At 50.1% G+C, this 27,396-nt stretch overlaps 10 protein-coding genes across 10 annotated transcripts; 4 read left to right on the forward strand and 6 right to left on the reverse strand.

The window, feature by feature from the left end:
* Positions 1-1,715: 1,715 nt before the first annotated feature.
* On the forward strand, positions 1,716-2,740 carry VFPPC_03322 (WSC domain-containing protein; the record flags this gene model as incomplete). Its single annotated transcript, XM_018282838.1, has 3 exons — positions 1,716-1,744; positions 1,886-2,247; positions 2,316-2,740. 3 exons carry the CDS (start codon positions 1,716-1,718, stop codon positions 2,738-2,740), a joined length of 816 nt encoding a protein of 271 aa, XP_018147470.1.
* Positions 2,741-5,967: 3,227 nt separating this feature from the next.
* On the forward strand, positions 5,968-10,631 carry VFPPC_03323 (WSC domain-containing protein; the record flags this gene model as incomplete). The annotated part of the gene is made up of 4 exons (XM_018282839.2): positions 5,968-6,083; positions 6,174-9,324; positions 9,381-9,453; positions 9,505-10,631. 4 exons carry the CDS (start codon positions 5,968-5,970, stop codon positions 10,629-10,631), a joined length of 4,467 nt encoding a protein of 1,488 aa, XP_018147471.2.
* A 611-nt stretch (positions 10,632-11,242) lies between these two features.
* VFPPC_13443 (mitochondrial triosephosphate isomerase) lies at positions 11,243-12,697 on the reverse strand (the record flags this gene model as incomplete). The annotated part of the gene is made up of 1 exon (XM_018291220.1): positions 11,243-12,697. The coding sequence occupies one exon, from the start codon at positions 12,695-12,697 to the stop codon at positions 11,243-11,245; it is 1,455 nt and encodes a 484-aa protein (XP_018147472.1).
* A 1,432-nt stretch (positions 12,698-14,129) lies between these two features.
* On the reverse strand, positions 14,130-14,369 carry VFPPC_15632 (hypothetical protein; the record flags this gene model as incomplete). The annotated part of the gene is made up of 1 exon (XM_018293385.1): positions 14,130-14,369. One exon carries the CDS (start codon positions 14,367-14,369, stop codon positions 14,130-14,132), a length of 240 nt encoding a protein of 79 aa, XP_018147473.1.
* Positions 14,370-14,492: 123 nt separating this feature from the next.
* Positions 14,493-14,798, reverse strand: VFPPC_17519 (hypothetical protein; the record flags this gene model as incomplete). The annotated part of the gene is made up of 1 exon (XM_022429220.1): positions 14,493-14,798. One exon carries the CDS (start codon positions 14,796-14,798, stop codon positions 14,493-14,495), a length of 306 nt encoding a protein of 101 aa, XP_022285753.1.
* Positions 14,799-14,866: 68 nt separating this feature from the next.
* VFPPC_17518 (hypothetical protein) lies at positions 14,867-15,298 on the reverse strand (the record flags this gene model as incomplete). The annotated part of the gene is made up of 1 exon (XM_022429219.1): positions 14,867-15,298. The coding sequence occupies one exon, from the start codon at positions 15,296-15,298 to the stop codon at positions 14,867-14,869; it is 432 nt and encodes a 143-aa protein (XP_022285754.1).
* A 2,265-nt stretch (positions 15,299-17,563) lies between these two features.
* Positions 17,564-19,378, forward strand: VFPPC_12649 (glycoside hydrolase family 47 protein; the record flags this gene model as incomplete). The annotated part of the gene is made up of 2 exons (XM_022428843.1): positions 17,564-19,207; positions 19,259-19,378. 2 exons carry the CDS (start codon positions 17,564-17,566, stop codon positions 19,376-19,378), a joined length of 1,764 nt encoding a protein of 587 aa, XP_022284609.1.
* Positions 19,379-19,516: 138 nt separating this feature from the next.
* On the reverse strand, positions 19,517-19,910 carry VFPPC_17517 (hypothetical protein; the record flags this gene model as incomplete). The annotated part of the gene is made up of 2 exons (XM_022429218.1): positions 19,517-19,684; positions 19,743-19,910. The coding sequence occupies 2 exons, from the start codon at positions 19,908-19,910 to the stop codon at positions 19,517-19,519; spliced, it is 336 nt and encodes a 111-aa protein (XP_022285755.1).
* Positions 19,911-21,490: 1,580 nt separating this feature from the next.
* Positions 21,491-22,860, reverse strand: VFPPC_13444 (C6 transcription factor; the record flags this gene model as incomplete). Its single annotated transcript, XM_018291221.1, has 2 exons — positions 21,491-22,651; positions 22,717-22,860. The coding sequence occupies 2 exons, from the start codon at positions 22,858-22,860 to the stop codon at positions 21,491-21,493; spliced, it is 1,305 nt and encodes a 434-aa protein (XP_018147475.1).
* A 762-nt stretch (positions 22,861-23,622) lies between these two features.
* On the forward strand, positions 23,623-25,370 carry VFPPC_03324 (lipase; the record flags this gene model as incomplete). Its single annotated transcript, XM_018282840.1, has 4 exons — positions 23,623-24,158; positions 24,221-24,440; positions 24,492-25,080; positions 25,135-25,370. 4 exons carry the CDS (start codon positions 23,623-23,625, stop codon positions 25,368-25,370), a joined length of 1,581 nt encoding a protein of 526 aa, XP_018147476.1.
* Positions 25,371-27,396: the final 2,026 nt, after the last annotated feature.

The following is a 27,396-nucleotide window of genomic DNA, read 5'->3' on the forward strand; positions in this document are numbered from 1 at the left end:
TTTATTAACACCCATCCCCTTCCTATTGGAAAGGTCGAGCCGCGGGGTACAATCGATCTTTTGCTCACAAATTCAGCGCCGGACTTGATATGCTTACTGTGCGAATGATCCCCTCGACGAGCAACCCAGTGCTGTGGCACTTCTGTGTTAAGTTACTGACGAGGCACCCTAAGCCTCAACACAGCGAATACCAGTGCACACGAAGAGTAAGTCTCCTGGTACGGCCTAGGTCGTCCTTCTGCGTTCAACAAGATACTCTAGGGCGTTGAAGAATCCCCATTCTGTCTCTACACAATCCAGCAGCCATCGTGATACGCCCCATTCGAATTACGAGGATGAAGAGTGAAGGACCCTGAGTCGACGCATTTCACTTGCACTCCCAACTTATGAAAAGACCCCCTCAGAATGACTCAGAAAGCGGTTGCGCCGTTTCGTGTCCAATACAGATGACCCTAGGACAAATAAAACAACGATCATCCCAGCAAGGTCGACATCAATTTCTTAGGTAGCAGAGCTCCAGCCAACCACATGCAGCAGAGCACAAAATCCGTACTGAGTATGACAAGCGCAACGGCGGTACATGTGTTTATTGCCATGCATCGTAATAGCGCCATCCAGTAAGCCATGCGTTTCACGCCTAAAGTCGTGGCACTGGTTACAGGTGACGGCAACTCTCCGTGATCCTTCACTGGCCCTGCTTACAAGGATTTGAGTCGCTCCGGAAAGCATCAAAACAGAAGGTGACAGTTTGCATTCGAATGCAACGCGAATGAAAATCATAAGTGCGATCTACAATTTGCTGTGTCAGCTGGCAGCACGGGACAAAAAATCATGACCCTCGCTATTCGTTGAGGTCGCAGCAGAATCCCGACTCGGTTCGGCGCATTCCGTCGCAACTGCAACTAATCGGTTGTTTTCCGAGTCTTGACAGTTCCTCAACCTGGATATCTTGGCCAAAACTTCAATCATTTACAATGTCTAGTTGGTCTGCAAATGAGAGCCTTTGGCCCTGATGACATGCATAACAATGGACCGGTACAGCCACATTACTGATTTAGCACAAAACACTCATCAAACCCTCGGGCAACGCCCAATCTTCGCTATCATCACAGCTCCATCATATTGTCATCAGTTCCACAGTCACCATGACTGGAAACCATACTATCCAATTACAAACTTCTGTCGCATTGCCAGTGCCCAAGGTAGCTAACACAACATGGCAACCTTGACAACGGTTTTGGGGGCTTCTACCCAGTCGGAATTCATGGAGCCCGAAATTAGAGGCAGCCCAAAGGCCTCGGAGACATTGGAAACCTGTCGTCGTGGCAGTGCGACGTTTTGCGCGCCTTGCTAACATGACGACGCGCCCCGAGGCCCCCCAAGGCTGGAGGGAGGCATTGCCTCGCACTAAAGCATCAGGAGTTGCGTCATGAATGGCTTGATTTTTACCACAACTTCTACAGACCCTTGCGGGGTAGATTGCCATGCGCAACATGGGGGGCACCGTGATGGTGGTGGTGAATAATTCCGCACATGGGGCCGAAACTTGACATCTAGTAGATGTGAATGATCATTTAAAAGGGACCGGTGCCGCGAAAGTTGTCATTTCCCGGTTCTTTTTTGTTTCCTTATTTTTTTTCTCCGGGCTGCCCTGGCCTCTTCCATCTTGCTTCCAGAAAGGTTGACAGCTTTGCATACCTCCACGCAGCTTAATAATGGCGAGACCTGGGGCTTTGGGTTCAAAGTAAGTTTTGCTTATCATCAACACATGTCAATGTCACCTCTTCGGATCCAACTCCGAGCCACATCTTCTTGTGTGGTCTCTTCTTACCGACACCTTGCAACACTTTGCAACACTTACCAACACTCACATTTCCCTGTATAGTCTCGCCGACCTGGCCAGCTATTTACTTACAAATGGTCCTCGCAAAGTATATCCAGCCTCTCGACGGGTACGTGTCATCCACAACCATACTATAATTGTGGATACATCCAAGGCTATGCACGTTTGGGAGCATGATGGCTATCCTCAATTCTATGTGCCTCTGAGTGAGCTCAGGAATTGCTCCAAACGGGATACCCAACTTATTCGGAGTGATGGCGTTGCCAGAGCTGCGGTTGTGGAGGTTACCATTCCATCAAGGAATGGCATCAAAGAGGTCAAGACAGATCGCGTGCTTCGATTTACAGACGATAAGAGCCTTGGCGCATTAGCAGGCTTAGTGCGCTTGGAATTTGGAGCCATGGGTCAGTCAGATGCAGCCTCTTGTTCTTTTGCTGTCTCGTCCCACACCTTTGCTGACCGCGTTATTTAGACCAATGGCTTGAAGAAGATGTCCCCGTGTATGTTCACCCAAAGGATCCCTTCAAGCGCATTGATATCCTCCCCTCTTCAAGACCAATAGAAGTCAAAGTCGGAGGCAAAACGGTGGCCAAGGCCTCATCATCCGTTCATCTACACGAGACCGGCCTCCCAGCACGATATTACATCTCACCAGGTGCAGTCGATCCAGCCGTGATACGGAAGAGCAGTCTCATTACCAAATGCCCATATAAAGGCGATGCCGAGTATTACCATATCCTCGTAGATGGAGCGGTGTACGATAATTTGGTGTGGTATTACAGGTTGCCTACGCATGAGAGTGCCGGAATTGCGGGCCTATTGTGCTTTTACAATGAAAAAGTTGACATTTTGCTTGATGGGCAACTTTTAGAAAGGCCCAAGACTCACTTTGGGTAGCACGCTTGGTCGGTATGACGAGGTAGGATACCAAGGATGGATGAGGAGAAACTGCAACGCATTATGACTGGATGAGATTATGATTAGTCTTTACATCAATACACTCGCTTTGCCATACCCTTGCAGTTGTTGCGAGATGTACGAATCTGAATCATTTGAGATGAACTTGAACCAGAATGTTCCGGGGGTAGAGGATGACAACAAGTCCAACCAACACTGTATAAAACGCCTTTTGACTCGTATAGTCCCAGAAAATGCCGCTCCATGTAGTTTTGTGCTGTAACAGTGGCAACAGCATAGAATCTAGACCGGACGAAAAGCCACAGAACGAGTCCAGCTAGCGAAGGAACAAAGCAGCGCGCGCGGCTATCATACACTTTACATCAGTGACAGGGTTTCCCAACAATCAGTGATTATTGCCACCCTGCGTGAGGAGTATTCTGCAAGAATGAGGCGATATTGTATATACAGTCCCCAATTGCCGTGGAGTGGTTTAGGGTAGGCACTTGTCAGGTCATCGGATTGGGGTGTTCGATACGATTATCTCGAATCCATGAATGATTCTAAACTGGCAAGGTGCAATATTGATTATTCCATTAGAAATCGCATGTCATGCCGTATGTTTATCGTCGGCTGTGCCAATAACGCTTCAAGAGTGGCTTCGATCGCTCAGGACGGACTTGGTCTCGCCCATTTCACTATTCTAGATGACAAGGACAAGCTGAATCCGTCACGGCATCATAAAAACAACTGCGCAGAGAAACCTTGGCGAGGATGCTTAGACCACCCCTTATCCGCGACTTCCTTTCTTTATTCGGACTGGAAACAAAGCACAAGGCAAGCCGCTTCCGTAAACGCTCGAGACCGGTACCAGAGCGGCACCTAGACCTACCAATTATAGAGAATTTATTTCCTTTATCCTACAACGGTATGCCCAAAAGAGCACGCAGCCCTAGTTGTGGCGGCGGGCCTGCTGCGTTTGCTGTCGATTTCGTCACCAAAAGTTGGGATCTCGGTGGGTCGATAAGGTCTGATGGGCTACATTGCCATGTTGCACAACGTATTGTGAATTTGTCTCTACCGGACGCTGGATCCCCATGAAGAGCTGAGTGTCACGGGAAGTACGGAGTAATCTTCAGCCTTTTGGGATGTTGGAAACCACCAGCATAAGAACATGTCGCCATCCGTGGAGTATTGGCCCGATAGCCTAGTCGACCACGTCTTGTCATGAAGCACATCCAAGCTTTCGTTGGGCCCAGCCTTACTTGTTCATGTCAATAATTGGTATATAATAAGTTGTTACTCAGGCTGCCTGATGTCGCCGATGTCTCACATAGCCCATTGTCGTACACGTGGTTCTTAGGCAATAGACTTGATTCAACAATGGCACACTCCGACATCTGAGACACTTTTGTGGCAATTGTCACCACCGGGGTCGGCCGTAAATACCGTCGGATCGAGAATCGCGAGAAAGACAGGCAAATTGAATCAGAATCCTGATTGGTCTACCACATGCACCTTGCTTGGAGAGATGGAACAGTAAACGGACACCGTCAACACGGATGCCGTACTCGCTAATGCACCATGAAGGGCTATGGAGGAAAAGGTGAACGTTCGATACGTTGGCAGCCCTCGATTGGGTGGCGTTGGGCTTGCAGGTCTTCAGAGCCACACCCGCAGGGTCGACTGGAGGTGCAATACGAGGACTCTTTCTCCTAGGGTCCCCCAGAGTTTTTCAGTTCTTTCGATTCTGGCCCATCGACAGACACGTGTGCGCGTCGGGAATTGGAATGAAGAAATCCAATTTTTGGCCAATTCGCTCTTTTCTTTAGAGCTGAATTAAAACTGTAGGCGTCTGCGGCCACCTTTGAAAATATTGATTCAGCCGTGGTGTTGGTTCGAGGTGGCATTTACCCTCCACCTGGCCTGACAACCTGGAAGAACACTGCTCCTCTCTTGGCCAGCCAGCAGATAGATCAGAAAACCAGAGAGGGAGCCAAATCACCAACCCAAGGGACTTGGTGGAAAAATTCTTGCCAGCTTCAGCTCAGAAATGACCAAGTCGGCAAAGGACAAGAACCGCCAGACTCAACCACAAAAAAAGACTGACGCTATGCAGGCAAAGTGGGCGCCAAGAAACTCCCACGCACACGCCAAGCCTTGAAGGCTCACGCACCAGTTGACTCTGGCAAACAAGTCAGGGACGAAAGAGTCCGGAAGGCTATGCCGGAGGTGGAAATTTATCCATCACCACATGGGCTCTAAGCTCACCTCGAACTGGTTTGACTGCAATGTGCAGCAAGGCTGGTCCCAAGTCGGCCATAGCCCGGTCCCAAGTCTGCAGTTGAATGAAGTTGACCCTGGTTGGCGGATGTTGAGCGAACATTGAACATGGTACTGGATGCATTTGTCTGTACGATGGATGGAGAGAGCCTGCGGGCGTCGCGTTGGACCATCCATTGAACACCAGAGAAGAAGTTCCACCAAATCGCTGGCGCATTTTAGCGGCATCTGCACGTGTACGCCACCGGCCAGGCACAGGCTGGACACAGACCACCAGGCTTGACTGCTTTCTGTCTGGTCAACAGGAACCAGAAGGACGGAAGGACATTTGGGGGCATTTTTCCAGTCTCTCGCTTTGTTCTTGGCTGAGCCAACGCATGTAGAAGCAAAGTCAATTTTGCATCAGTCCAATACCACCAGACCACAACTGCTTCAATCTGATCATGGGGTCGGTGCAATATGGAGTTCCCGACCAGCTCGGTCAAATACCTGGATGCACTGATCCGCCAACGCACCCAGTTGAGGACGGGCGGACCAGAGTCCTCTCTTGAATCGAAAAAGCTCGGAGTCTCGGCGAAGGTCCACCAAACAGACAAAAAAGCAGAGTGGCTCGGCGCCATGGTCAAGGGAACCCATGTCTGAGTCGGTTTTAGCGCCGTTGGTACGACTTGGACTTCCAGAATAGTCAACATGTTCAGGTCCTTCGGTAACGGTTCCACCTATCCGACAGCCGCTGGCATAATCGTAATATTACAAGACATTATGGAGGTAGGCATGGGATGGTCCAGGATGACGCCGTCGCGCTGGATGCGCTCGAATTGGGTCGTCGTTCAAGGTGCCGGGGATTGTTCGTATATGTGTGCTTCCCTCCCCTCTACTCTTTGCGTTCATCGTTTGCACGCCGAACTTGTAGGTTGGACGTTGAGTTTTGCATTGCCATCATGATGGCTCTTCGTGCACTCCTGGCTACGGCCACGATCTTCGTCGGCCTGGCCAATGGCCTTGCTGATACCGACACAATCACCTGGGGAGGTGATAACTCGAGAGCAGGCTATCAAACGTGAGTTTATAATTTTTCCGATAAAGTTTGGAGATTGCCGATCACGTCGAAACTATCCCACCAGGCTTGCTGATCACCGTATACGTCTAGGAATCACAATATGGATCCGTCAATTGTTGGTAGCAACCAGTTCGGTCAAATCTTCAGAACAAAGCTGCCAGGAGTATGGGTTGGTCAACCGGAACAAGTCTTCTCACAGCCACTTGTCTATACGCCCAAAGGCAGCGACAAGCAATTCGTGTACTTTGCGACAACCCAGAACAACGTTTATAAACTCGATGCGAAAACCGGCGAAATACTCAAGTCGCGCAACCTTCATATTCCCTTTCTGACTGCCGATCTTGACGGCTGCGTCGACATTAACCCGACAATTGGCATCACTGCGACTGGTGTTATTGACCCCGACACAGATACTCTGTACTTGACGGCCAAGACCTATGTCGATCAGACGCTTGGTGAAAAGGCCCAAGGCAAACCGGCTGGTCGATACTACGTTCATGCCCTTGATGTGAACGATCTTTCCGAGCGCCCCAATTTCCCCATCAATCTCGAAGGCCTCATTGCTAGCAACACCAATGAGCGCATGTTCCAAGGTGGCATCCATCACCAGCGTCCAGGTTTGCTGCATACTGGCAACTTCATCTATGCTGGTTTCGCATCGCACTGCGTGCAGTATAACTTCACGGGTTGGATCATCGGCTGGGACAAGACGTCCGGAAAAATTGTCGAGAAATGGGCAACCGAAGGTGAAGGCGTCCCAAATACCATCAAGGGTGGCGGTATTTGGATGTCTGGCGGAGGTATTGCCTCTGATGATAATGGCTCCATCTTCCTTGCGACAGGAAATGGTTATGCCTCTCAGCTGGCTGATGTGCCGGTCAACGGCTTCAACCCGCCCACATCGTTGGAAGAGGCCGCGCTCCACATGACCATTAATGCGGATGGTAGTCTGCGGCTGGTCGATTTCTTCATGCCTTGGGAGAAGCGAGCGCTGGATGGTGCAGATAAAGATCTTGGAACGAGTCCCTTGGAGATTTTGCCTAGCCAATTTTCGTGCGGAGCCATCAAACGCATTGGTGTCGTAACGGGAAAGAGCGGCAAGACGTACTTTCTCAATCTGGACAACTTGGGCGGCTACAAGAACGGCAAAGACGGTCTCGACGACGTTATTCAGGTTTACGAAAACCTGAACTCTGTTTACGCCGGCGCTGGTGTCTATCCCTTGGAAGGCGGATATATCTACATCAACGTTATACAGCACCCGTCAATTGTCTTCAAGTTCTCCTGCGCTAATGGTCGCCCTTCCTTCTCCAAGGTTGCTGAGACGCCCACGAACAATGCTTATATTCTTGGAGTCAGCCATGGCACAACTACTTCGCTCAATGGGCAACCTGGAACTGGTCTTCTCTGGATCACGGACGTGCAGGGCCTCAACCTTCGAGTTTATGATGCGGTGCCTCAGGGCGGGACCATGAATCTAATCCAGTCTTTCAGCATTCCCGGCGTCACCAAGTTTACCCGACCTGTCTTCGGTAATGGTATCGTCTATGTCGGCACTACTCAAGGCTACGTTTATGGGTTTGGCTCCCCGGTCAACGTCCCTCTCAATTGCACGTCACCGGTGGATTTCGGTGGCGTCAACATGAAGAATACTAGCATCGCCAAACCAGTTACTTGCAAGGCGCTGATTGGGGTTACCGTGACAGGCATTGAACTCAACGACGTCAACACCAAAGATTTCAGCATCTCTGATTTGCCGAATCTGCCTCTGGAGCTTGCTGTTGACCAGACTTTTACCGTCAATGCCAAATTCTCGCCTTCCAAAGTTGGTCTGCAATCCAGCGATATCGTTGTTAACACTACCAACTCTGCGGCCGGATACAGTACTGGCACTCATGCCCGGCTTACTGGTACTGGCCAGAGCGCAGGGCCTCTTTTGGATGTCACGCCCGTCATCCTCACATTCAAGAAAGCTGTCACTGGAGAGGACCCCACGGGAGTTTCGGAGAGCATTCTTGCGTCCAACTTAGGCAATGGACAGCTTACCGTCCAGTCTGTGCTCTATTCGACCACCAGCACCGACGGCCCATTTGAGGCTTGGAACGGCCAAGGAGATTTGGTTGTGGGCAAGTTCAGACTTCAGCAGCTCCCATCTACCATTGCACCCAACTCGGTAGCCACGGTCAACATCCAGTTTGACACATCTGAAAGTGGTACCTACTCTTGCTACATCAAGTTCGTTTCCGACGGGGGCAACAAAACGGTCTCCATGGCAGCGTCGGCAGGCCCTGCGCCCAAAGCTTTGCTCGAGTTCCAAACGTCTGATGCCACTGGTTGGGTCACATACAAGCCTGGCACGCCCTTCAGCTTTGGCAATGTGACCGAAAATACTTCCAAATCGCTCAAGTTTCGAGTCACAAATAGTGCTGCTTCCGGTGCGGTTCCTCTGTCACTGACTGTGTCAAAACCACCCTTCGGTGTTGCTGGACTTGTCAGAGCCTTGAACCAAGTCGATCTTGCCGAGGGCACATCCCTCGGAGCAGGCGAAAGCGCCAATGCCACGCTCATATGCAATGTGCCATATGCTCAATGGAACACTGCACCGTATAATGGCACAGCGCAGTGGACCATGAACACCAATGATCCTACCTTTGAGAAGCAGTTTATTCAATTCTTCTGCAATGCCGTCGCCGAACAGGCTCCACCGCTTCTGCCAAATGGCCAAGGCCAATTCAAGTATGTTGGTTGCTACAAGGACAACACTCCAGATCGCCAGTTACCTCAGCAAATTCTCGCCACGGATACCATGACCAATGCGGATTGTATCAATGCCTGCAACGAGAAAGGCTACATTTTCTGCGGCACACAGTACCACCGCGAATGTTGGGCGGGCAATACTATTCCTCTCGAAAAAGTTGATGAAGCCAATTGCAACTTCTACTGCTTGGGAGCTCTGAAACAGATCTGTGGTGGAAACGGAAACAACAATGACGGCACTTACATGTCAGTGTTTGGCGATACCCTCAAGTGGGACGGCAACACAACGAAACCCACAACTCCCCCTGGACCGGTAGTTAACCCCGGAGTATCGGGGTATAAGAGCATTGGCTGCTACACTGAGGCAACAGACGGTCGTGCGCTGAGCCACGGGATCGGCACTGATAAGAAGACGGTGAAGAATTGTGTTGATGGCTGTAAGGCTGGCAACTACATGTATGCTGGTGTAGAATATGGAGGCGAGGTAAGTTGAGGATGGTTGTGCTACGACGCTGAGCGGTCTACTAATGGCTTCTGTAGTGTTGGTGCGGTAGCGAGCTTTCTGCCGGTGCAGTTCCCGCTCCCGACAAGGAGTGTAGCATGACTTGCAATGGTAAGTTGGGAAGATCGGTATTTCCCGAGTCCAATAACTGACGTTCTATAGACAACTCAACCGAGTATTGTGGTGGCCCCTCTCGTCTCAATGTGTATCAACTTGACGTCGGTAACACCACAACCACAACTTCAACGCCAGTTTCAACACCCATTTCAACACAAGATTCAACCTCAACGCCGATCACTCCAACAATTTCCACTGCTCCATCCACCCCTACGCCCACTGGTCCAGTCAAGAAGGCAAAGGTCGGAAATTGGAATTACCAGGGTTGCTGGACGGAAGCAACGAATAGCCGTGCGCTCAATGACCGCATGAATGCAGATGACACGATGACACTCGAGTTGTGCGCCAAATTCTGCGATGGCCTAACATACTTTGGCGTAGAGTACGGACGAGAATGCTACTGTGGCAACGAGCTGCAGGCAGGCAGTGTCAAAGCTGACAACCAGGACGACTGCAACTTCCCATGCCCTGGCGATCCAACGGAATTTTGTGGTGCTGGCGTAAGACTGGAGCTTTACAAATATGCGGCACCTAACTCTTCATCTACCTCGTCCAGTGCCTCTCCTGGTGGTGAGAACGGTCAACTCCCTACAACATCAGCCCTTACAACCCCCTCGGCGACCGAGCCGGCTGTGATTACTTCTAGCCCAGTTGATTCCGCGGCTAGTTCAGCGACCGATTCGCCCACATCAACTGACACCTCTTTGCCGGACAATTCATCTACACCCGCTGCAAGCACAAACCTCGAAAGCACCTCAGACGTACCATCATCTACTGAGACCACAACAGCAGCAGCTACGCCAACTCCCACGGGGCCAGTTATCTCTGAGGGCAACGCCAACTTCACTTACTACGCTTGTGTGGCGGAGCCATCAGTCGGCCGGCTTCTTGACAACCAAGTTCTCAACGCGGACAACATGACGATTGAGATGTGCCTTGGCAACTGCTACAAATACAACTATGCAGGTGTTGAATACGGCCGAGAATGCTGGTGTGGTGATGCATTGAATTTGGCTGGTGGTGAAGGGGGCAACCCTGGAAAGAACGTTACCGACACGGAGTGTGACTTCTTATGCCCTGGCAACAGCACGGAATACTGTGGCGCTGGGGTAAGACTCAGTCTGTATTCTCACAGAAATATAACAAAGAGACTGGACTGGTCGATCCTTTGAGGTTGAGGACCTTGGCGCGGGCTTCTTTGATTGGCGTTGGAAGATTTGTTTTTATAGATGGCACACACACGGCACATACTGATTCCGTACTTTATTTGTATATAGTAAGTCGCTAATGAGCGCGGTTCATACTTGGCATACATTTACAACTAGACACATTCCAAATTTGTATTATCTCTCAATAGAAAAGCAGGCATTGTTAGGGTGGAATGAAATAATTGCGATACAAAGTATCTCCATCATTGCATTTCGTGAAATGTAGTCAATCTTTGGTAGGACTAAACTCATAGCTGAACCTGTCATCTTGCAAATTCGCACACTGACATCCAACTGCAGAATTAAAACAAAGTACAAGAGATGAAGAAAATATGAAATAACAAATTATCAAGTCGCTTTTGTCCGGCACATCCATCCTAGCAAGCTGCCGTCATCGTGTATTCTAAACCCATCCCTATGCGATGCTCAAATCAAACTGGTATCTCATGCCATCTGGCCATCATAACAAACATCAAGAAAATGTGAAAAGATGAAAGAAAAACAAGAAAGAAGAAGAAGGTAAAAACATGAAAAGAAAAAGGTATCATGAAATCCAACGCTTCTTTCCCACTGTTTCAGTGTGACCGCCCCAACAACTTCCCCCTCGCAACCTTTTGCGCAAGTCTATGCGCAAAACCGCCCTGATCAGAAGCAGTCGCGCTCTTCTCCTTGCTACCACCATCCTTTATGCCGAGAATCTGAGCCAGAATCTTTGACTTTTGCGTCCCCTGTGCTTCTTCCAGTGCGACCAGAGCCTCTCTAACCGACTCTGCATATTCCTCAGTGTAAAAGTTCCCGTCCTTGATCTCGCCCAAGATCAAGGGGAGACTAATTCTCGACAGGGTAGGTATATCAGCGAGATGCAGACCAGAGTAGACGGACCAATCTCGCGGCTGTATGGCGACGGAGTCATCGTCCAGCGCCTCATAGTAATTCGGTAACTCGTCATTATCCTTTGGCGAAGGAACACTGTACCCCGGCGGCGGCCGAGAAGCAAGTTCCGCCATTCTCTCCTGAGAAACAATCTCCAGACCATTGCTCGTATCTTGCAGTTGCTGCATGCGACCTGCAAGAGCAGCATCCGCCTGCAGCATATCCATGATAGCAAGACTCGCCTGCGCTTGGTGCCGCGACGCTTCCTGCGGATTGCTCACCTGCAACACACTCAGTAGCTTCGTGATTGTGAATTCCACCATGCTGATCCTATTTGCATCCTTGGCCAAACTCCTCGCGTACCGCTGCACCATCTCCTCCACACTAACACCCAGCTCATCCGCCTGCATGACCAAACTCTCCAACCGGGCTTCCAACTCCGAAATCGTCAATATCGAAGCCGTAAGTACTGCAATAAGCACATCCAGCTCAATCATCTGCGCTCGCTGCGGATACTCCAGCGTCCCGTTGTCAACTCTCCGCAGAAACTTGTGCAGCAGCTGCGCCGTCATTTTAAACGACTTTACTTCATAGTGAACTTTTCTCAAGGGTGCGGTACGCCCCGTCGGCGAAGTATTTAATTCCTCCAAGTCGCATTGCGCTTGACACGACGCTGCGATGAGACCGATCAACGCATCTGCAACTGTGAGCGGGGATGATTCCGCGCCGGAGGGAACAGAGGTTGAGACTCGGCGGTATGAGGCGAAAGGGCTGAGGTTGCTGTCTGTAGAGGAGCGAGAGGAGTGGTTTGCTGAGACGGCTAGGGAGTGGCGTCTGCTGGATGGGTTGGAGGATTCTCCTGTCAGGCCGGCGGATGCGGGATCGAGGTGTAAGTACATGTTTGGAAGGCGTGGAGTTTTATCTTTGGTTGTTGATGGAGGAGAGAGGAAGGATGTGAAGGAGCTGGAGAGCTTCTTATGGTTTTGTTTGGCAGCCGGTTGAGGTGTGGTTTCTTGCGTATCGATGTTGGTGGCTTCGCTGGATGGCATGGCAGGGGTCGGAGAGGCTTTGGATTTCGACTTGGATTTTGATGGAGACGGTTTTCGGACGGTGACGGGCAGCATGGCGTATGCCGGTGCTCCTAGTGGATTGTTCATGGTTGCCTGGGGCTCAGCTTCGCCTTGGAGTTGTATGCAAGCCGCCTCACTGGCCTGGTGATGGAGTATCGGGTGCTCGATGTCCGTGGGATTCTCGTCTTGTATGCTTGTCGGGATAGGTCGTGTAATTTGTATTGTGTTTATGGTTTCGGTTTGAGTATTAATACCCGTGGTTATAAGTTGCGTGTTATGTAGAGTCAAGGTTGTGTAAGTCGAGTTGAGGATGTATTAATAACAAGACCGGATAGTATGGCAAGATGTTATAAGTGTGAAAAAGACAAGAATTATAAAAACAAGTCACACAACACATCGAAGCAAATCACTCAGCCTTATAACCTCCCATCAAAGTGATACGTTCCTCGCATCCAGGCAACATGACCGCCGCGCAAACTCCCCAATCAAGCGACACACGGACCAAGAACACCAGACTAATTCGTATAATTAAAAAAATCAGTAAGCCTAAAACGCCATTGCCCAAAAGAAACACCGGAATTCTGCCCATCTGAGCGAAAAAAAAGAAACACAGTCATCGTCATCGCCATAACGAGTCTTGGTGGAGCTTGCTAGATTTGCGTCTTCTCTTCGCGTCTTCCTCGTCATCTCCACGTTGATGGTTTCTGGGGAGCCCCACAGACTGCAGGGATGTTTTCTTCGTCAAAGAGTTTGACTTGCCTTGTGGTTGGGGACTCGACGGTTTGGTAGGCCAGCTCATGGCGCGTGTTGAGTCAATAGCCCCGTTGTGAGTCAACCGGGGGCAAGCCACCAATCTAAACCACTTTGGAGCAAACTTGCACACGCACCTCTATGGGGTCAGTGAGGGTTACACCAAGGTTGACGTCTGTTGCGAACGTGAGATTTTCGAGCTTGTTTCGTCGCCTGGTTTCGGGAGAATCCGAGTTAGGCATTCAGATGCAGGCGTTTTCGCTGCCGTGATCGTGATGCCTGGGCAGGATGCGCTTTGCTGCTGATACTTTACGGTACTGTACGTTCAACACGAGCAATTGCGAAAAGAGAGACAGACGATAAAGAGGCGCATCTAGTAATGTCGAGTGACTGACCTGCACAGCCGCGTTAACAGAAACTAACTTCGGGTTCTTTATCCGGCGCATTCCCACGTCAGCTGCGGCTCGGTACTAACAATCCCCAATGGCATTTTCACGGCAACCGTTCCCGTGCGGGCTCGTTGGTTTGGGCTATTGAAATCCGATGGGCTTGTGGTGGTCGTCGCCAGGCCGAACCTTGATGGGAACAAGCGCCGTTGAATCCAAAAGGGTTGGCAGCCATGATGGCACGTTGACTTCATCTGCATGTTGAACGTCTGGTTTCGGAACACCAGTAACTACGAGCTATTTTCCGAACTTTGCCTAAATCACAGTGATCGAATCAATTGATGCCAATAAATGGACCAGGCCAAGAAACAAACCGCGCAACTTTACAGCATCGTATATTCTCGTATGCCCGTGTAACGAGCGGACGTCTCCCGAAGGAGCAGTTTGAGCGTGACTACGACGGATGACTGGCGTCCAATGACTTCTGTTTGCTTAATGTTCGTCTCCCTCATTCGCGCGAACCATTTCCTACGGACCGAATTCCGCCTCCTTGCATCACATTCCTTGTCTTGTGCTGGTAGACTCATCGGCTTGCAGGCAGTGTCCGGGGCTCTCCGACACATTTCGCGCCGAGTCTCGACTACGAAAAGATTCGTTTGATGCTACCGTCAGGGTAGTGCGAGGAAAACACGTCACAAATATGAGACACAGCTGTTGAATGAAATCCATTATATTCCTTCCATCAACTATCCTATTCCGAGAAAACAACCCTGCAGCATGTCTACCGATGAAACCATTCCCTCCTTCCTTGTTGGGCTCTCCGGTTGAACCCAATTCACGATTAAGCTTTTGTCTTGGCCACATTTCCCTCCAGATTGGATTAGCTTCTGTCGGTTCGTCGTGGCAGTGCGGCCCCCAAAATCCATGTCAGATGTGGAGATGCCTTGCGAAAGAGTCATAAGGCATAACATAACGGCAGTGTAAAGATTTGAGACACAGAGAGGCATAGAGACATCACGACTGGCATGGGGCAGAGATCGGAGGATGGGCATTGCAATCAAAGGACCGTGACTGGTGTTGTGCGGAATTGGAATTAACCGCATGAGAGGAGGGATAGGTGCTAACGGTATCTGTACGAAGAAGTGCTACGTTGACGGTTGTTGTTCGATGGGCGACAGAATGAGCATGGCCCAGCGACAGATCGAACAACAGCGCCGTCTTTGTTCGATGGATTCCTGTCCGGCCTCGCCATACTATGGGTCGAAATGTAGTCGAATTCATAGGCACTGCGAACCCCATGGCATTGATTGCACGTGAACATCCAGCCAAGGTATCTGAAAAGTTTCACCAGCTGGTAAGAGTCCAACCTGTACTTTGCGATGGCCCTCTGAAGGGATTGGGTAGTATGAAAGTCTAGCATGCCGTCAGACGGATAATAATAGCTGAGGTCTTCCTCATCGGCGGCTGCCAGAACTCTCCTTATGTCACCGTCAAGGTCGGCATACCTAATCCTTTCGGAGTGGCCGATTTGAATGGTACCGTGATGCGACATGCTGATGTTTGCTGATGTGTGATGTTCTGTGATGAGTATGGGATGTAGACTATCGGTATTGAGAATCGCTTGCGTGCTCTAGCATTGTAGATTCCTGAAGGGGTCGATTGGGTGTTTAAATATTTGAAAAGAAAGATATCAAAGAGGTCATTTCGTCTTGAGTTTGGCATCGTAGTCGGATTTGTGAATAGTTCGAATGAACTTGCTCGCATGAAGTTAAGCACACTGAGCGCTGAGCTGTTGAACAGTTACGCAGACGAGAAAATTTGGCGAGTTTGGTGAGAAGATGGAGGGAGTGCGGGTGTTGATCACAATGAATTAATATCAATTACGAATTGGAGACGATGCTCAACAGGATGCTATTCTTGGATTGTCCAAAATCATAAGACCAAATGCCCGGGAACTTGTTAGACTGTCGGCCCTCTGTTCGCAAGTTTCCCGACTCGCGTGTATGAGATGAATACTATGTGATATTAGAACCCGGATTGCGTCGCCTCTTTGTCCAACGGTAACGGGACGAAACGTCGCTGTGATTTTTGATCAATATACCAATCGAGATACTCTTGACATGAGAAAAGAACTCGCCCAGAGTTGACCACGTGTCCTGCGAAGGCGGCTTCGAACAATACAACGAAGCCTGAATAGACTATTTGAACACATCGCTGTCTGTCTTGCTGTTTTCAGCGTCAGAAAGGGGCCCATACGATCTAAGCACAACTAGTAATATACTTTCGGAGAGGGTGTGTCCTGAAGTTGGAGGTTTTCGTCCTTGGGTCTGTCAGCAGATGGCAACAGGGCTGCACATCTTGTAAATTTGCTGAGGCATTTCCAACTTCAAAGGTGAACAAACGAAAAGTACGCTATACAAGAAAGAACTCCATACACAAAGCATTATTTTGTATTCTGTGACATGTTTGCGCATTCAGAGTTCTTGGTAGGAGTTAAAACGGTTCGTGGTACGTAGACGTAATGTGCATGCTAGAGCAACGGACGACGGCGCAGACAGTACCACACAAATCCTAGTCTCGCAGTCACTGGACATGAAATTATTTTGCGTCATTGAATACGCTTCTTTGTGCCAGGGGAGCCGTGATGTTCAGGTTGTAAATCTTCATGTTAAATGAACAAGAGCTGAAGGTAGCGACGGCCACCATGTTCGGTAGCATACTGCGCATTGCGCACCTGGTACTCATAGTATGGTCAAATGACGGAGAGGAAACTGTTTTCAACAAAGATACGTATTGTACAGCAACTTCTCCTGACAATTCACTCTCTTTCGTCTCGAGTTCGCTTAAGACCAGTCAGCAACTGTGCTGGTGGCAGTCAGAAACCTTACCAAGAACATAAAACGACTTATAAATTGCTTCTTATACCATTCGGATGCAAGTTGTCTCCAACTAGCTTCAATATCGAAGCTATCGGCACGGCGCCGCTTTCAAGTCCGGTGTCGCGGGACATGGGTATATGTGAAGTCGCACCGCAAAATCAGTGATCAGATCAATGCACAGCTCCAGGATGGTATCCATTGATGCCGATAAATCTGGATACAGAGAGAACACGCTGCACTTTCGTCTGGGCTGGTGGTGCCTCTTCAATAGCTGGCTGTTGTTCACTGTTCTGTATCTCATCCGGGGGAACTCTGTCAGTGCTCAATTTCGAAGGATTCACAGCCAACGCGGACAGCAAGACAAGCTGTCAGTGATTCTATTGACGGAATAATCGCAAAGATTTCTACCATTTCCATCAGCCAATTTGTTCTCTGCGGCTGAATGACTGAGAAGCGTCCATTGTAATCCGACATAGGTTACGGAGTCGCATCCAGCAGGAATGGAGATTGCAGAAGAGGATGCAGCACATTGAAATGGGTAATAAATGGATGCTAATCTGGATGAAATATGCTACTTTTGTAATATGACAACGACTTGATGGAATTGTTTGCTCATCGCTGCCCCTCCTCTCCCCTCCTCTCCCCTCCCCTTCCAAATCGCGTGCCTTCCTTCATGACAGGGATGTGGCTGATCTTCCCGCTTTTAGCACGTCTTGGCAAAATCAAGGGGCAACCAGTTGACCAGCCTTGACATGGACTAAACATGACATGACACCAGACAGATTGCGGAGTCGAAAAGCCAAGGGGAATTCGACATCAACAGTTTCATAACAGTCTGACTAAACGTCAGAGCTATGAGGCTACTTCATCAATGACCGCCACATAAAAATCTCACCCAAGTCGCTCTCTTTTTTCCCTTCCGTCTCCCCTCACCAGCCATGTTTGTCACGTCGGGGCTGCGGCGAGATCTCACCGTCGCGGTTCTCATCCTCTTCGCGTTCTGGCAATTGCGATATGTCGTGTACCCCGAGCCCCCGACACACATGGGCAGACTGAAGCACTGGATGAATGACGCCGCTCGACCAAGGCGGCGGTACAAAAATGTCAAAAGCAGCTTCGATTGGAGCAAGGTCGAGTTTGCACACCGGTTAAGGGGCCAGGTACCTCTGCCGGGGCGTTCACGCACGCCGCGTCCCACTGTGCAGCACCAATTCGGACCCGAGAAGCTGGAAGATGCTGAGATCCGAGTTGGTCGAATGATGGAAGTGCGCGAGTTGTTTCAGGCCAATTGGGAGAGTTATCGCAAGTTTGCGTGGAAGAAGGACGCCCTGCTGCCAATTAGTGGGGGATCGAAAGACCAGTTCTCAGGATGGGCTGCAACGCTGGTAGATTCGTTGGATACGCTGTGGATTATGGGCTTGCGGGACGAGTTTGAAGAAGCTTTGGAAGCTGTTGCTGAAATTGACTTTGGCAACTCTACCAGCCCGAGTGTCAACATATTCGAAACCAACATCCGCTACCTGGGTGGGCTAATGGCCGCATATGATCTCAGTCAAAGAAACGTACTGCTAAAAAAGGCCGTTGAGCTGGGAGACTTGATCTACGCAGGATTCAACACCCCGAACGGCATGCCAGTCGACTTTATCGACTTTGCAGCCGCCAAGACAGGCAAAGGTCTAGTGGTCGAAGATCGAGTAGTAGCTGCTTCTCCCGGAACCTTATCCCTGGAAATGACACGCCTGTCCCAAATCACAGGCGACCCGAAATACTACAGCGCCATGTCCAAAGTAATGGAACTATTCTACGAAGGCCAAAACAGGACTCAGTTACCTGGTGCCTGGCCAATGTGGGTGTCAATGAAGGACCAAGACGTCGTATCCGGCACAGCATTCACACTCGGCGGATGCGAAGACTCCCTCTTTGAATACCTCCCCAAAATGCACCAACTGCTAAAAGGCAGCGAGGAAAAGTACGAAATCATGTCCAGGACGTTTCTCGACGCCGCAGACAGATACTTCATCTTCCGGCCCATGGTGCCCAGCGGAGAAGACATCCTCATGCCGGGTAACATCAACGTGGTCAACGGGAAACCCTATCTCGACCCAGAAACAGAGCACCTGGCCTGCTTCGTAGGCGGCATGTTCGGGCTGGCAGGTAAACTCTTAAATCGCACAGACTACCTCGAGAACGGAATCAAACTCACAAACGGATGTGTCTACGCATACCGCTCTTTTCCAACAGGCATGATGCCCGAACGCATCGACATGGTGTACTGCGATGATCGGACCCATTGTCCGTGGCAGGAAGTGCTCTGGGAACATGAGCGCAAGAAAAGACCAGAGTGGAAGCCACATCTGCCGTTGGGTTTCACAACTGCCAAGGACCCGCGGTATATTCTTCGACCAGAGGCTATTGAGAGTGTATTTTACATGTACAGAATTACAGGGAAGAAGGAGTTTCAGGATAAAGCATGGGACATGTTTACTGCTATTCGTAATGGGACGAGGACGGAGCACGCAAATGCAGCGGTGTTGGATGTCACGGTTGGGCAGTATCCGCTGCCCAAGGAGGACTACATGGAGGTAAGTGTCGAGAATCGTGATCCTTTCTTATTCGGTACTAATGCCTTATAGAGCTTTTGGTTGGCAGAGACGTTGAAGTATTTCTATCTGGTGTTTTCCACACCCGACGTCATTAGTTTGGACGAGTATGTGCTCAATACAGAGGCACATCCGTTTCGAATACCAGTGTAATTCTACATCGACAACTTAAACACATAACGAATTATAAACCCCAAATAAAAAGAGGTTCGAAAAACGTAAATTATTCACTGAGAATCCAAATAGTCCATCACCATCAGCAATCTAGACACCACTCAGCTATCCCCATACCTATGATTGACTTCCCTCCTCAAACTGCCCCTTCACAATCCCAGACGCATAAATCGCACTCCAAACCCTATCATTCCACTCACTACACCGACAAATAGGACTCGACCCCCCGGACAAAGGCGTCGACCCGTACTGCGTGTCCGGCGGATCAACCCCCCGGCAGATATTCTCCAACATGTAAATCTCAAAGTCGCTGATCACGCCCATCGGCGTCGTCATGTCGAACCTTCAGCATCTCGCCCCGCGAGTTGAAGACCAGTTTGCCGCCGGCGTTGACCGAGCCACGCACGTCCATCAGCATGCCGGCGCCGTCGGTGCCGGTCTGCACGAAGACGCCGTAGTGGAGACAGTTGCCGACGCCGAAGCGGACTTCGTAGATGGTGAAGCTGGCCATGATGTTTTTGCGGGCGGAGGGTTTTGTTTAAGGGTTGGTTCGGTGTCGCATTTCGTGGTTCGTGGGTTTGGTGGTGAGTGTTGGTTCGCGCTGGGACTGGAAGCTACAGCCCTGTAACGTCTTGGCGCAAATCGACTTGAGAAGAGACGAGAGTCGATGTAGTTGCAACTACTTATGGGGGTCTGGTGCGGATGTAAGGGATTCGGCGCCAGAGGTGTGCCGGCCGCTCAGACACGAGTAGCAATATTCTTCGAGGCTGAATAAGGTGTCTACGATTTGTGCTGTCGAGGGAAACATCTAAAATAGGGTCGACGTACTCAAAGATTGTATCCCGACTCGACAAAACGAATGATTCAGCAGGTGACAAATGCGAGCGACCTCACAACCATCCTGATTAACACTCTCCCCAACACCATTCACTCGGGTCTGAACGATACCAAAAAACATCTCATGAGAAACATGTCAGCGCCACTCACCCACGCCTGATTTGCACGCTTGCACACCCCCAGGAAACACAACATGTACAATGATACACTCGCAGGCATTGATACGCCCACAACCACTGTCCGCGAAAAGGAAGAAGGGAGAAAATAGATGCAAATTGAGACCGGAATGCACTCCCGCTGCTTGGCATGGTGCATGAGGGGACCTCGCCACTGCTGTGTAAGGCGGCAGTAAAACCCGTCGTGTAACCAGGAGAGCATGGCGATGACGGAATAGAATCTGCGCGGAGCCGGGAGTGGCCCCTAGCCGGAAGGATGTCTGTGATGTTAATCTGCATGAAGGGTGTTTTATATGAATCTTTGTGATGCGGATATGCGCGCCGCATATTCGTGCGCGGAAAGCAGCAGAATTTTTGTTTGAAGCAGATCCCGACGTGAAATTGTGGGAGCGAAGATAACCCGTGCCTCGTTGTTGGAAGTAACACGCATAACAGAATAGTTTTCTCTTGGAGGAGACAACAAAAATCTTCCGGCAGTGAACCCGACAGCTTGACCGATGCGGTCGAATGATTCCCATGCAGTAGCAGGGTATGGGGACGCCACAGCGGTCCCGGGCACTGCGTTTTCAACACTTCATTTTCTCTGCACTGATCCCACCGACTGGATGTGCCAAGTCTGTGGGCAACGAACGAAATTGCGTTGCTGGTCTTGTTGCCGCAAATATGGGCTGACTCTAGGGAGATGCTTGAGTCTTGCGTTCGTGGCCTGGTCTGTGATGGGAAGCGACCCTGGACGATCTGGATCTGGGGTACAGTTCTGTTGGATGATTATTTATTGCTGGGTATGTGCCACAAGGAGGCTGTAGCTTGACGTATGAGTGAACGTCGTGGGTGCGTGTGATATATGGCCGATAACCCGAAGTTGTGTTCCTGGTTCATTGGTCTACCGAGTGGTGAAAGCCGATAGCCTAGTCAGGTCAAGAGAGAAACTTGGATGAGCGAACTGGAAGAAATTTGAGCTTGTACTGACCGACTGGAATGCTGGCTAGACGAACTTGTAGTGTGCCTTGGTACACCGTAGTGTGATTCCAACTTGCTTCCACTTGTACTCGCACTCCGAACCATCCCATCGTGTCATCTACATCTCTCCATACACCCGACCACACTCTCTCAGGCCCTTCCAGTAGGGACTCGTCTCCAAATCATCCATCAACTTTTTCCACATCACGCCGTCGGCACCTGGCCTGTTCCTAACTCCCATCTCCTGCAGCTTCTTACACACACCCCGATAGTCCCTACTAACTCTCTTCCGACACCACCAAAAGTCATACCGACACAACAAGCCCAGCCAATATCCCATCAACCACATGGCTGCCTCATCCCGCCTCTCCAGCTCAAAGCGAAAATCAACGTCCAACGTCCCAATCATGTTCGCATACAAGAAGAAATACTCTGGTTTCGGCTCCAACCTGGTCGTCTCGCTCAAGATTCTCACTGTTTGAAAGTATTTTGCATCGGGTGTGGATTCTGGATTCAGACCAACCAGCTCCAACCAATGTTGGGGAACGCCCTCCAGATTCATCGACTCCCATGCGCCGTGGAAAGTTTTGGCTTCGTCGTCAGACGAGTCGAACATCCAACTGAGAATGGAGTCTGGTCGAAATGTCTCTGTCGCGTATATGAGTGGCTTTATGCCTAGGGAGAGGGACAGCCATCCCAATCTGTCGTGGTGGTCACTGTAGGCCCATGAACCCTCAATACTCTCGTCCTCTATCGACGAGAAAGACAGCAAGTTGAGAAACATAGCAGTTAGGATTAGAGCATCGGCGGTCTGCTGGTCTAATGGCCCGGTCAGCGCCCCCTGAAAGTTCTTGAGAGCTAGTGCCTGCTGGAAATGTTCTGCGATGCGGTGCGAAGATTTGGACGCGGATTGAACACGGAGATGCGATGCTGAGACGGCAAGAATGGAGTCTAGTAAGAATGGACGGCAAAGACCCAGGGAGAGAATGGGGTTGACTTGTGCTCCATCTAGCATGAGCAATTCCGGAAACAGGTGCTGAAAGTGGTGCATCAGAACGATGCGAGGTGTCCCGTATGGCGTCTGAGACTCGTCGGGATCGAAGCCACATATCGCTGGCGATGAGCCCAGTGTACCGAACCGCTGGATCTTACGCCCCAGGACAATTGATGTCTCTTCGTCTGGGTTGGACACAGAGTCAGAGCCCGAGTCATCAGACGTGTAGTTGCACCAGACATTGCTTCTGAGGCACCGGGAACATGATGGACGGGCTTCATCACACTGGCCAGCGATTCTGTTAGTTTTGTGATTAAAAGGGCGAGATGTGTCATGTATGGGCTTTGTACCTTGACTCTCTTCACTTTACAACCCAAACAACCCGTCTTGGACTTCTGATGCGTCTTTCGGCGCCGGTATTTCCTCGCAGACCCAGAGCCCTGTCCAGAGTGCGGTTGGAACGAAATGACCCGAAAGTCCGGCTCACTGGGCATGTTGTTCAACTTTGTCCCTCTTGTCAACCTCCTTGCTTGCCGGGGTTCCGATCGTACAGATTGTAGCAGTTCAGGGTATGTTCCAATACCAGAAGCACTGAGTACCCAGAACAGGAAAACGAGGCCGTCATTTTGAGACTGGCGACGGCAGGTCTAGTTATGAAGGCTTCGACCTTCAAGGTGTCGAGGTATGAATTGGTTGGACGTGTAATGAATGTTTCGGGATGATTACCTGGTGTGGCGTCGACCTCGTTTTCCCTTTTGAGCGATAGCGCCATCAGTTTTGGGGAAACGAGACTGTTCGGATCCACTCCTTCCTCACAGATACGTTGGATTTGGGACGCATGATATTGGATGACCACAGCTTGGACCATTGGATACGGCACTACGATGGCAAGCTTGTCTCCTAACTACCGAAATATCTGCTCCTTTCCTGAATACCTGTCACAGTAATCCGAGTGATCAACCTTCGTCCTCTCGCTTTCCTCGGACAGTTGTACGCTACGAATCACTGATAGCACTGCCTCAATGGGGGGAATTTGGCTTATGACTTTGGCCATGCGAGATCAACAGTATTGCATTGTGACCTTGAAGAAGTGGAAGAAAAAGGCAAGATTCTTCTCGTTTGCCAAATTGGGTAGTGGGCGTGACGGCTTCATATCTTAATATAAAGGGTCAGCAAAGGCATCAGAAAAATGGTGAACATACCAAGGTTTGACGCACGACTCCTCGACCACCTCGCGACCAAAACTGATCATCAAAATGCTGAACCTCTCAATCCCAATACTTCTTGCCACCGTGGCCAGAGCCTTTGCCAATCCAACCGACTGTCCCCCGCAGGGTCGTCTTGTTGACCTTGGCTATGCGAAGCATGTCCCCACGTTTGTCAACAAAACCGTCTCTGGACATAAGGTTACAATCTACAAGAATATCCGCTTTGCTAAAGAACCAACCGGAAACCTTCGATTCCGGGCACCGGATACTAGACTCCCCAAAGTCAATGGCGTCCAAGATGGTAAAGTGCCGTGGGCAAGTACAAGTTGCGTCTCCTCTGCGCCAGGATATGTCCCCTTTCCCGACATCAACGGCACTACCTGGGGACGGGAGGACTGTCTGTTCCTTGATGTTTATGTACCAGACGGCGTGAAGCCAGGCGACGATGTTCCCGTGCTACACAACTTCTTTGGCAGTGCGTACGCTTTTGGAAGCAAGGATATTATGTTTTCGCCAATGGGCTTGTTTGATAGAATGTTTGAGGACCATGCTGGCAAATTCATATTTGTGACAAACAATTATAGGTTCGGAAATTCGCCATGTTATACTTTCTATAATGTTAGCTAACCTGTACGTTTATTCTTAGACTTGGCGTGCCAGGTTGGACCTATGCCGCAGGCGAAGACATGGACGGCAATGTCGGTATGCTGGACTGCATCGCCGCCGCAGAATGGACAGCCAAGTACATTGGCAAGTTTGGCGGTGACGGTCGACGTATTACGGCAGTTGGACAAAGTGCGGGATCCGGCATGATGTATTACATGATGGTTGCTTATGGCGGTCGTCGCAAACTCCCATTTCAGCAGGTACGCCATGACTCTTGGAATCCTGCGAATTGCATGACTGACAGTATCTAGGCATATTTGTCGTCGCCTGCTGGTGGCCCGAAGCGAAATGTTACCGAGCGGCAGAAGAAGCTGTTTGACCTGGTGCTCAAGACTGCCAATTGTACAACGCTACAATGCCTACGATCCGTCCCTGAGAAGACCATGATAGCGGTTAACAATGAATTGATCAACAACATGCCCTCAGAAAGCGGCGGCGGTCAGATAGGAGCTCTCCATGGGTTTGGTCCTGCTCCAGATGGGAAAATCGTACCCGACCTGCCACTGGTCCTGCTGAAAAGGGGACAATTTTACAAAGGGCTCAAAGGTTTGATTTTAGGCAGTATGGCCCTTGAAGGTAAGGGAACATCGCACGACACCGACCTACCAGAGTATTTCCCTATCTTGGTACGACAGCAAATGCCCTCAGCAAGCAACGTCACCGTTCAGACGTTGCAAGATGAATACTATGACGCCAACGATCTCCCCAAAATGGCCTGGGATTGGACAACAGATGTTGTGTTTGCGTGCAATGCAAACAATCTCGCCAATGCATTGCCGAATCTAGCGAAGAGATATATTATGTCGACGCCGCCGGCGATTCATGGACAAGATCTAGTGTGTAAGTCGTTATTCGGGGAAAGAATCTTAAAGCGTTTGCTAATTACAACATTAGATTTCTTCAACAACGAGAATATCACCCCTGTCAATGACACTGACCTGGTGAATGGCTTTCAAAGACGACTCCTCAAGTTTGTCAATGGCCAGAAGTTGGATTGGCCGGCTTGGGGTTCCGCAAAGGGCATGTACAACATCAAAGAGAGTTTCGAGGCGACGACATTGCCGGAGAAGCTGAGGCATCGATGCGATTTGTTGAACAAGTTCATCCTCGATCCAGTGAACGGCGCGTAAGTTGTGTCACCGGAGTGGACGGATTATGTTGATTTGTTGAGATATGGTTGCCATGCGATAATTTTGAGGGGCGTCTCCTAACTCTCGCATGGCATGAATTGAAGATATTGAATAGTTGCAATCATGGCCAATGAGACTCGCATCTTCCCCCTCGTGTTGCGGGCTGCAAAGGGTTGAGTAATGGTGCACAGAACAATTTCCTACCCACAGGAAAGTATGGCTGTGACAACTGTTCAACATATTTTCAAACAAAGAGTTGGGTTGAGAGTAAGGCAAACCACCACTAGCTGACATGAAATGACTGTTGATATGACAATGAAATCGCTAATATCATTGGATGTCTTGTCAATCACCGTTTTGATTATCGCCATGGTAAAATCGTATTGCATGTGCAAATTCCTTTGGTGATTATGAAAACCTGGACTTCGCATGTTTGCAGCTCTACGCAAAGTTGACCGAGCCGGCACCGATGGTTTGTGCAGTACGAAGAGATCGGCACAAATTGGAGGCATCAATTGCTCGCAACTCAAGCCGCCCCGAGGCGTTGCGCTAAGGATACTCTTATTTCTTGGCATTGATTGTGATAGGCTCCATTGAAGGTGGGCTGCTCGACGCACTCGTGATGTGAGGCGAACCGACTGGGGTAAAACTTGCACAGTGTGCCCCAAGTAGATTGCATAAATGAATCAAGGAGAAAAGTGCAGATTGCCCACAGCGGGAGTGTCCTTCGTCCGAGATTGCTGATAGAAACCACACATTATTGGGGCTTTACAACACTGGACAGGCCGTATTGATGTAAAATGCATGAAAGATGGAGTTCTCTGTGCAAGCCACGATTTGCTGTCCTTTGACGACTCTCGGAAGTCGATGTCAGCACTGAGTCGTGATCTGTCGACTAAATTTAGCAAACATCCGCAAGCCTGGACTGCAGAGCCTCCCGATGCTCCTTAGGGATGCCTCATTATCAAACAGCTGACGTGGGACCAGAATTTGGGTGTCGTTGGCTGGTTTCAATCTCCTGAACGTAGCACTGTAATTATTGGAGGCACGAAACAGTCTGGTTCTCAATTAAATGAAAGATGATCAGCCACAGGGCCTGAGTCGAGCAGCTAGACGGTCAGTGTTGTCCATGATTCGGTGCAATCTTCTGGTACAATGTTTTCTTGGACCCACGGACACAACAGGCATTTCTTTTCACCCCAAATATTGAGGTGAACCACATGCCAGATGACATGGTGCGGGACAAAGAGGCTCTGTGGCTGACCATTGGATCTCGCAGCACCAAACATCTGGGGACAATCTCATGCACCTGACGCTCCTTGTAATAGCTTCCACAACCAGCCAAACGCGCCGCCAACAAGCCACAGTCTTGGGGCTCGTCATCACAGTTCAGCTGCTGTGGAGTCGCTATGCTCGCGTGGTCAGGGCGGGAGGTGGAAGATGCGAAGGTGATGTATGAACAAAGTTAAGCTAAAATAGGTTCTCTGACTTATTAGGATAAGGCAGTCTTTGGAGTTTCGCATCGGACTGGAGGATTGTAGGTTGGAAAGGGGCGGTAAAAAACTAGCCGAGAGGGAAGTATTGAGGAGGACCTTGGCAGGGCATGATGCATGTTTGCTGAGGAGTTTGTCTTGATACCAGAAGTTCGACAATCCGTTCTTGGCTGGCAACACTGAACCAGAAATTGAACGCAGCTGTCACTCTTTGTCTCCTGATGAAGACGGAAAGAGCGCCCCGGATTGCTTTGAGACTGGTGCGGGTCGGCGGGGCAGGTGCAGTGGGCTAGCACCTGCAGGTTTCGCCAGGGAGCCAACAGGACTGGCCTTGGCAGATGCCGGCGGCGTCACCAAAACGGCGCTACGGACCGTGAGAATTCGCATCCCTGCCAAGAACACGCGTCCCTCCAAGGCTTTGATCTTATTGCCGGGTTGTCCGCGAGACTGTGGGAAAGGAAAATGCTACGGCTATGGAAGAGATTTGTTGTGTTGTATGCGGATGATTTTGACTGGCGAATTGAGATAGGATG

Source organism: Pochonia chlamydosporia, chromosome 2 (genome assembly GCF_001653235.2).
Source record: "Pochonia chlamydosporia 170 chromosome 2, whole genome shotgun sequence".
NCBI classification, from domain to species: domain Eukaryota; kingdom Fungi; phylum Ascomycota; class Sordariomycetes; order Hypocreales; family Clavicipitaceae; genus Pochonia; species Pochonia chlamydosporia.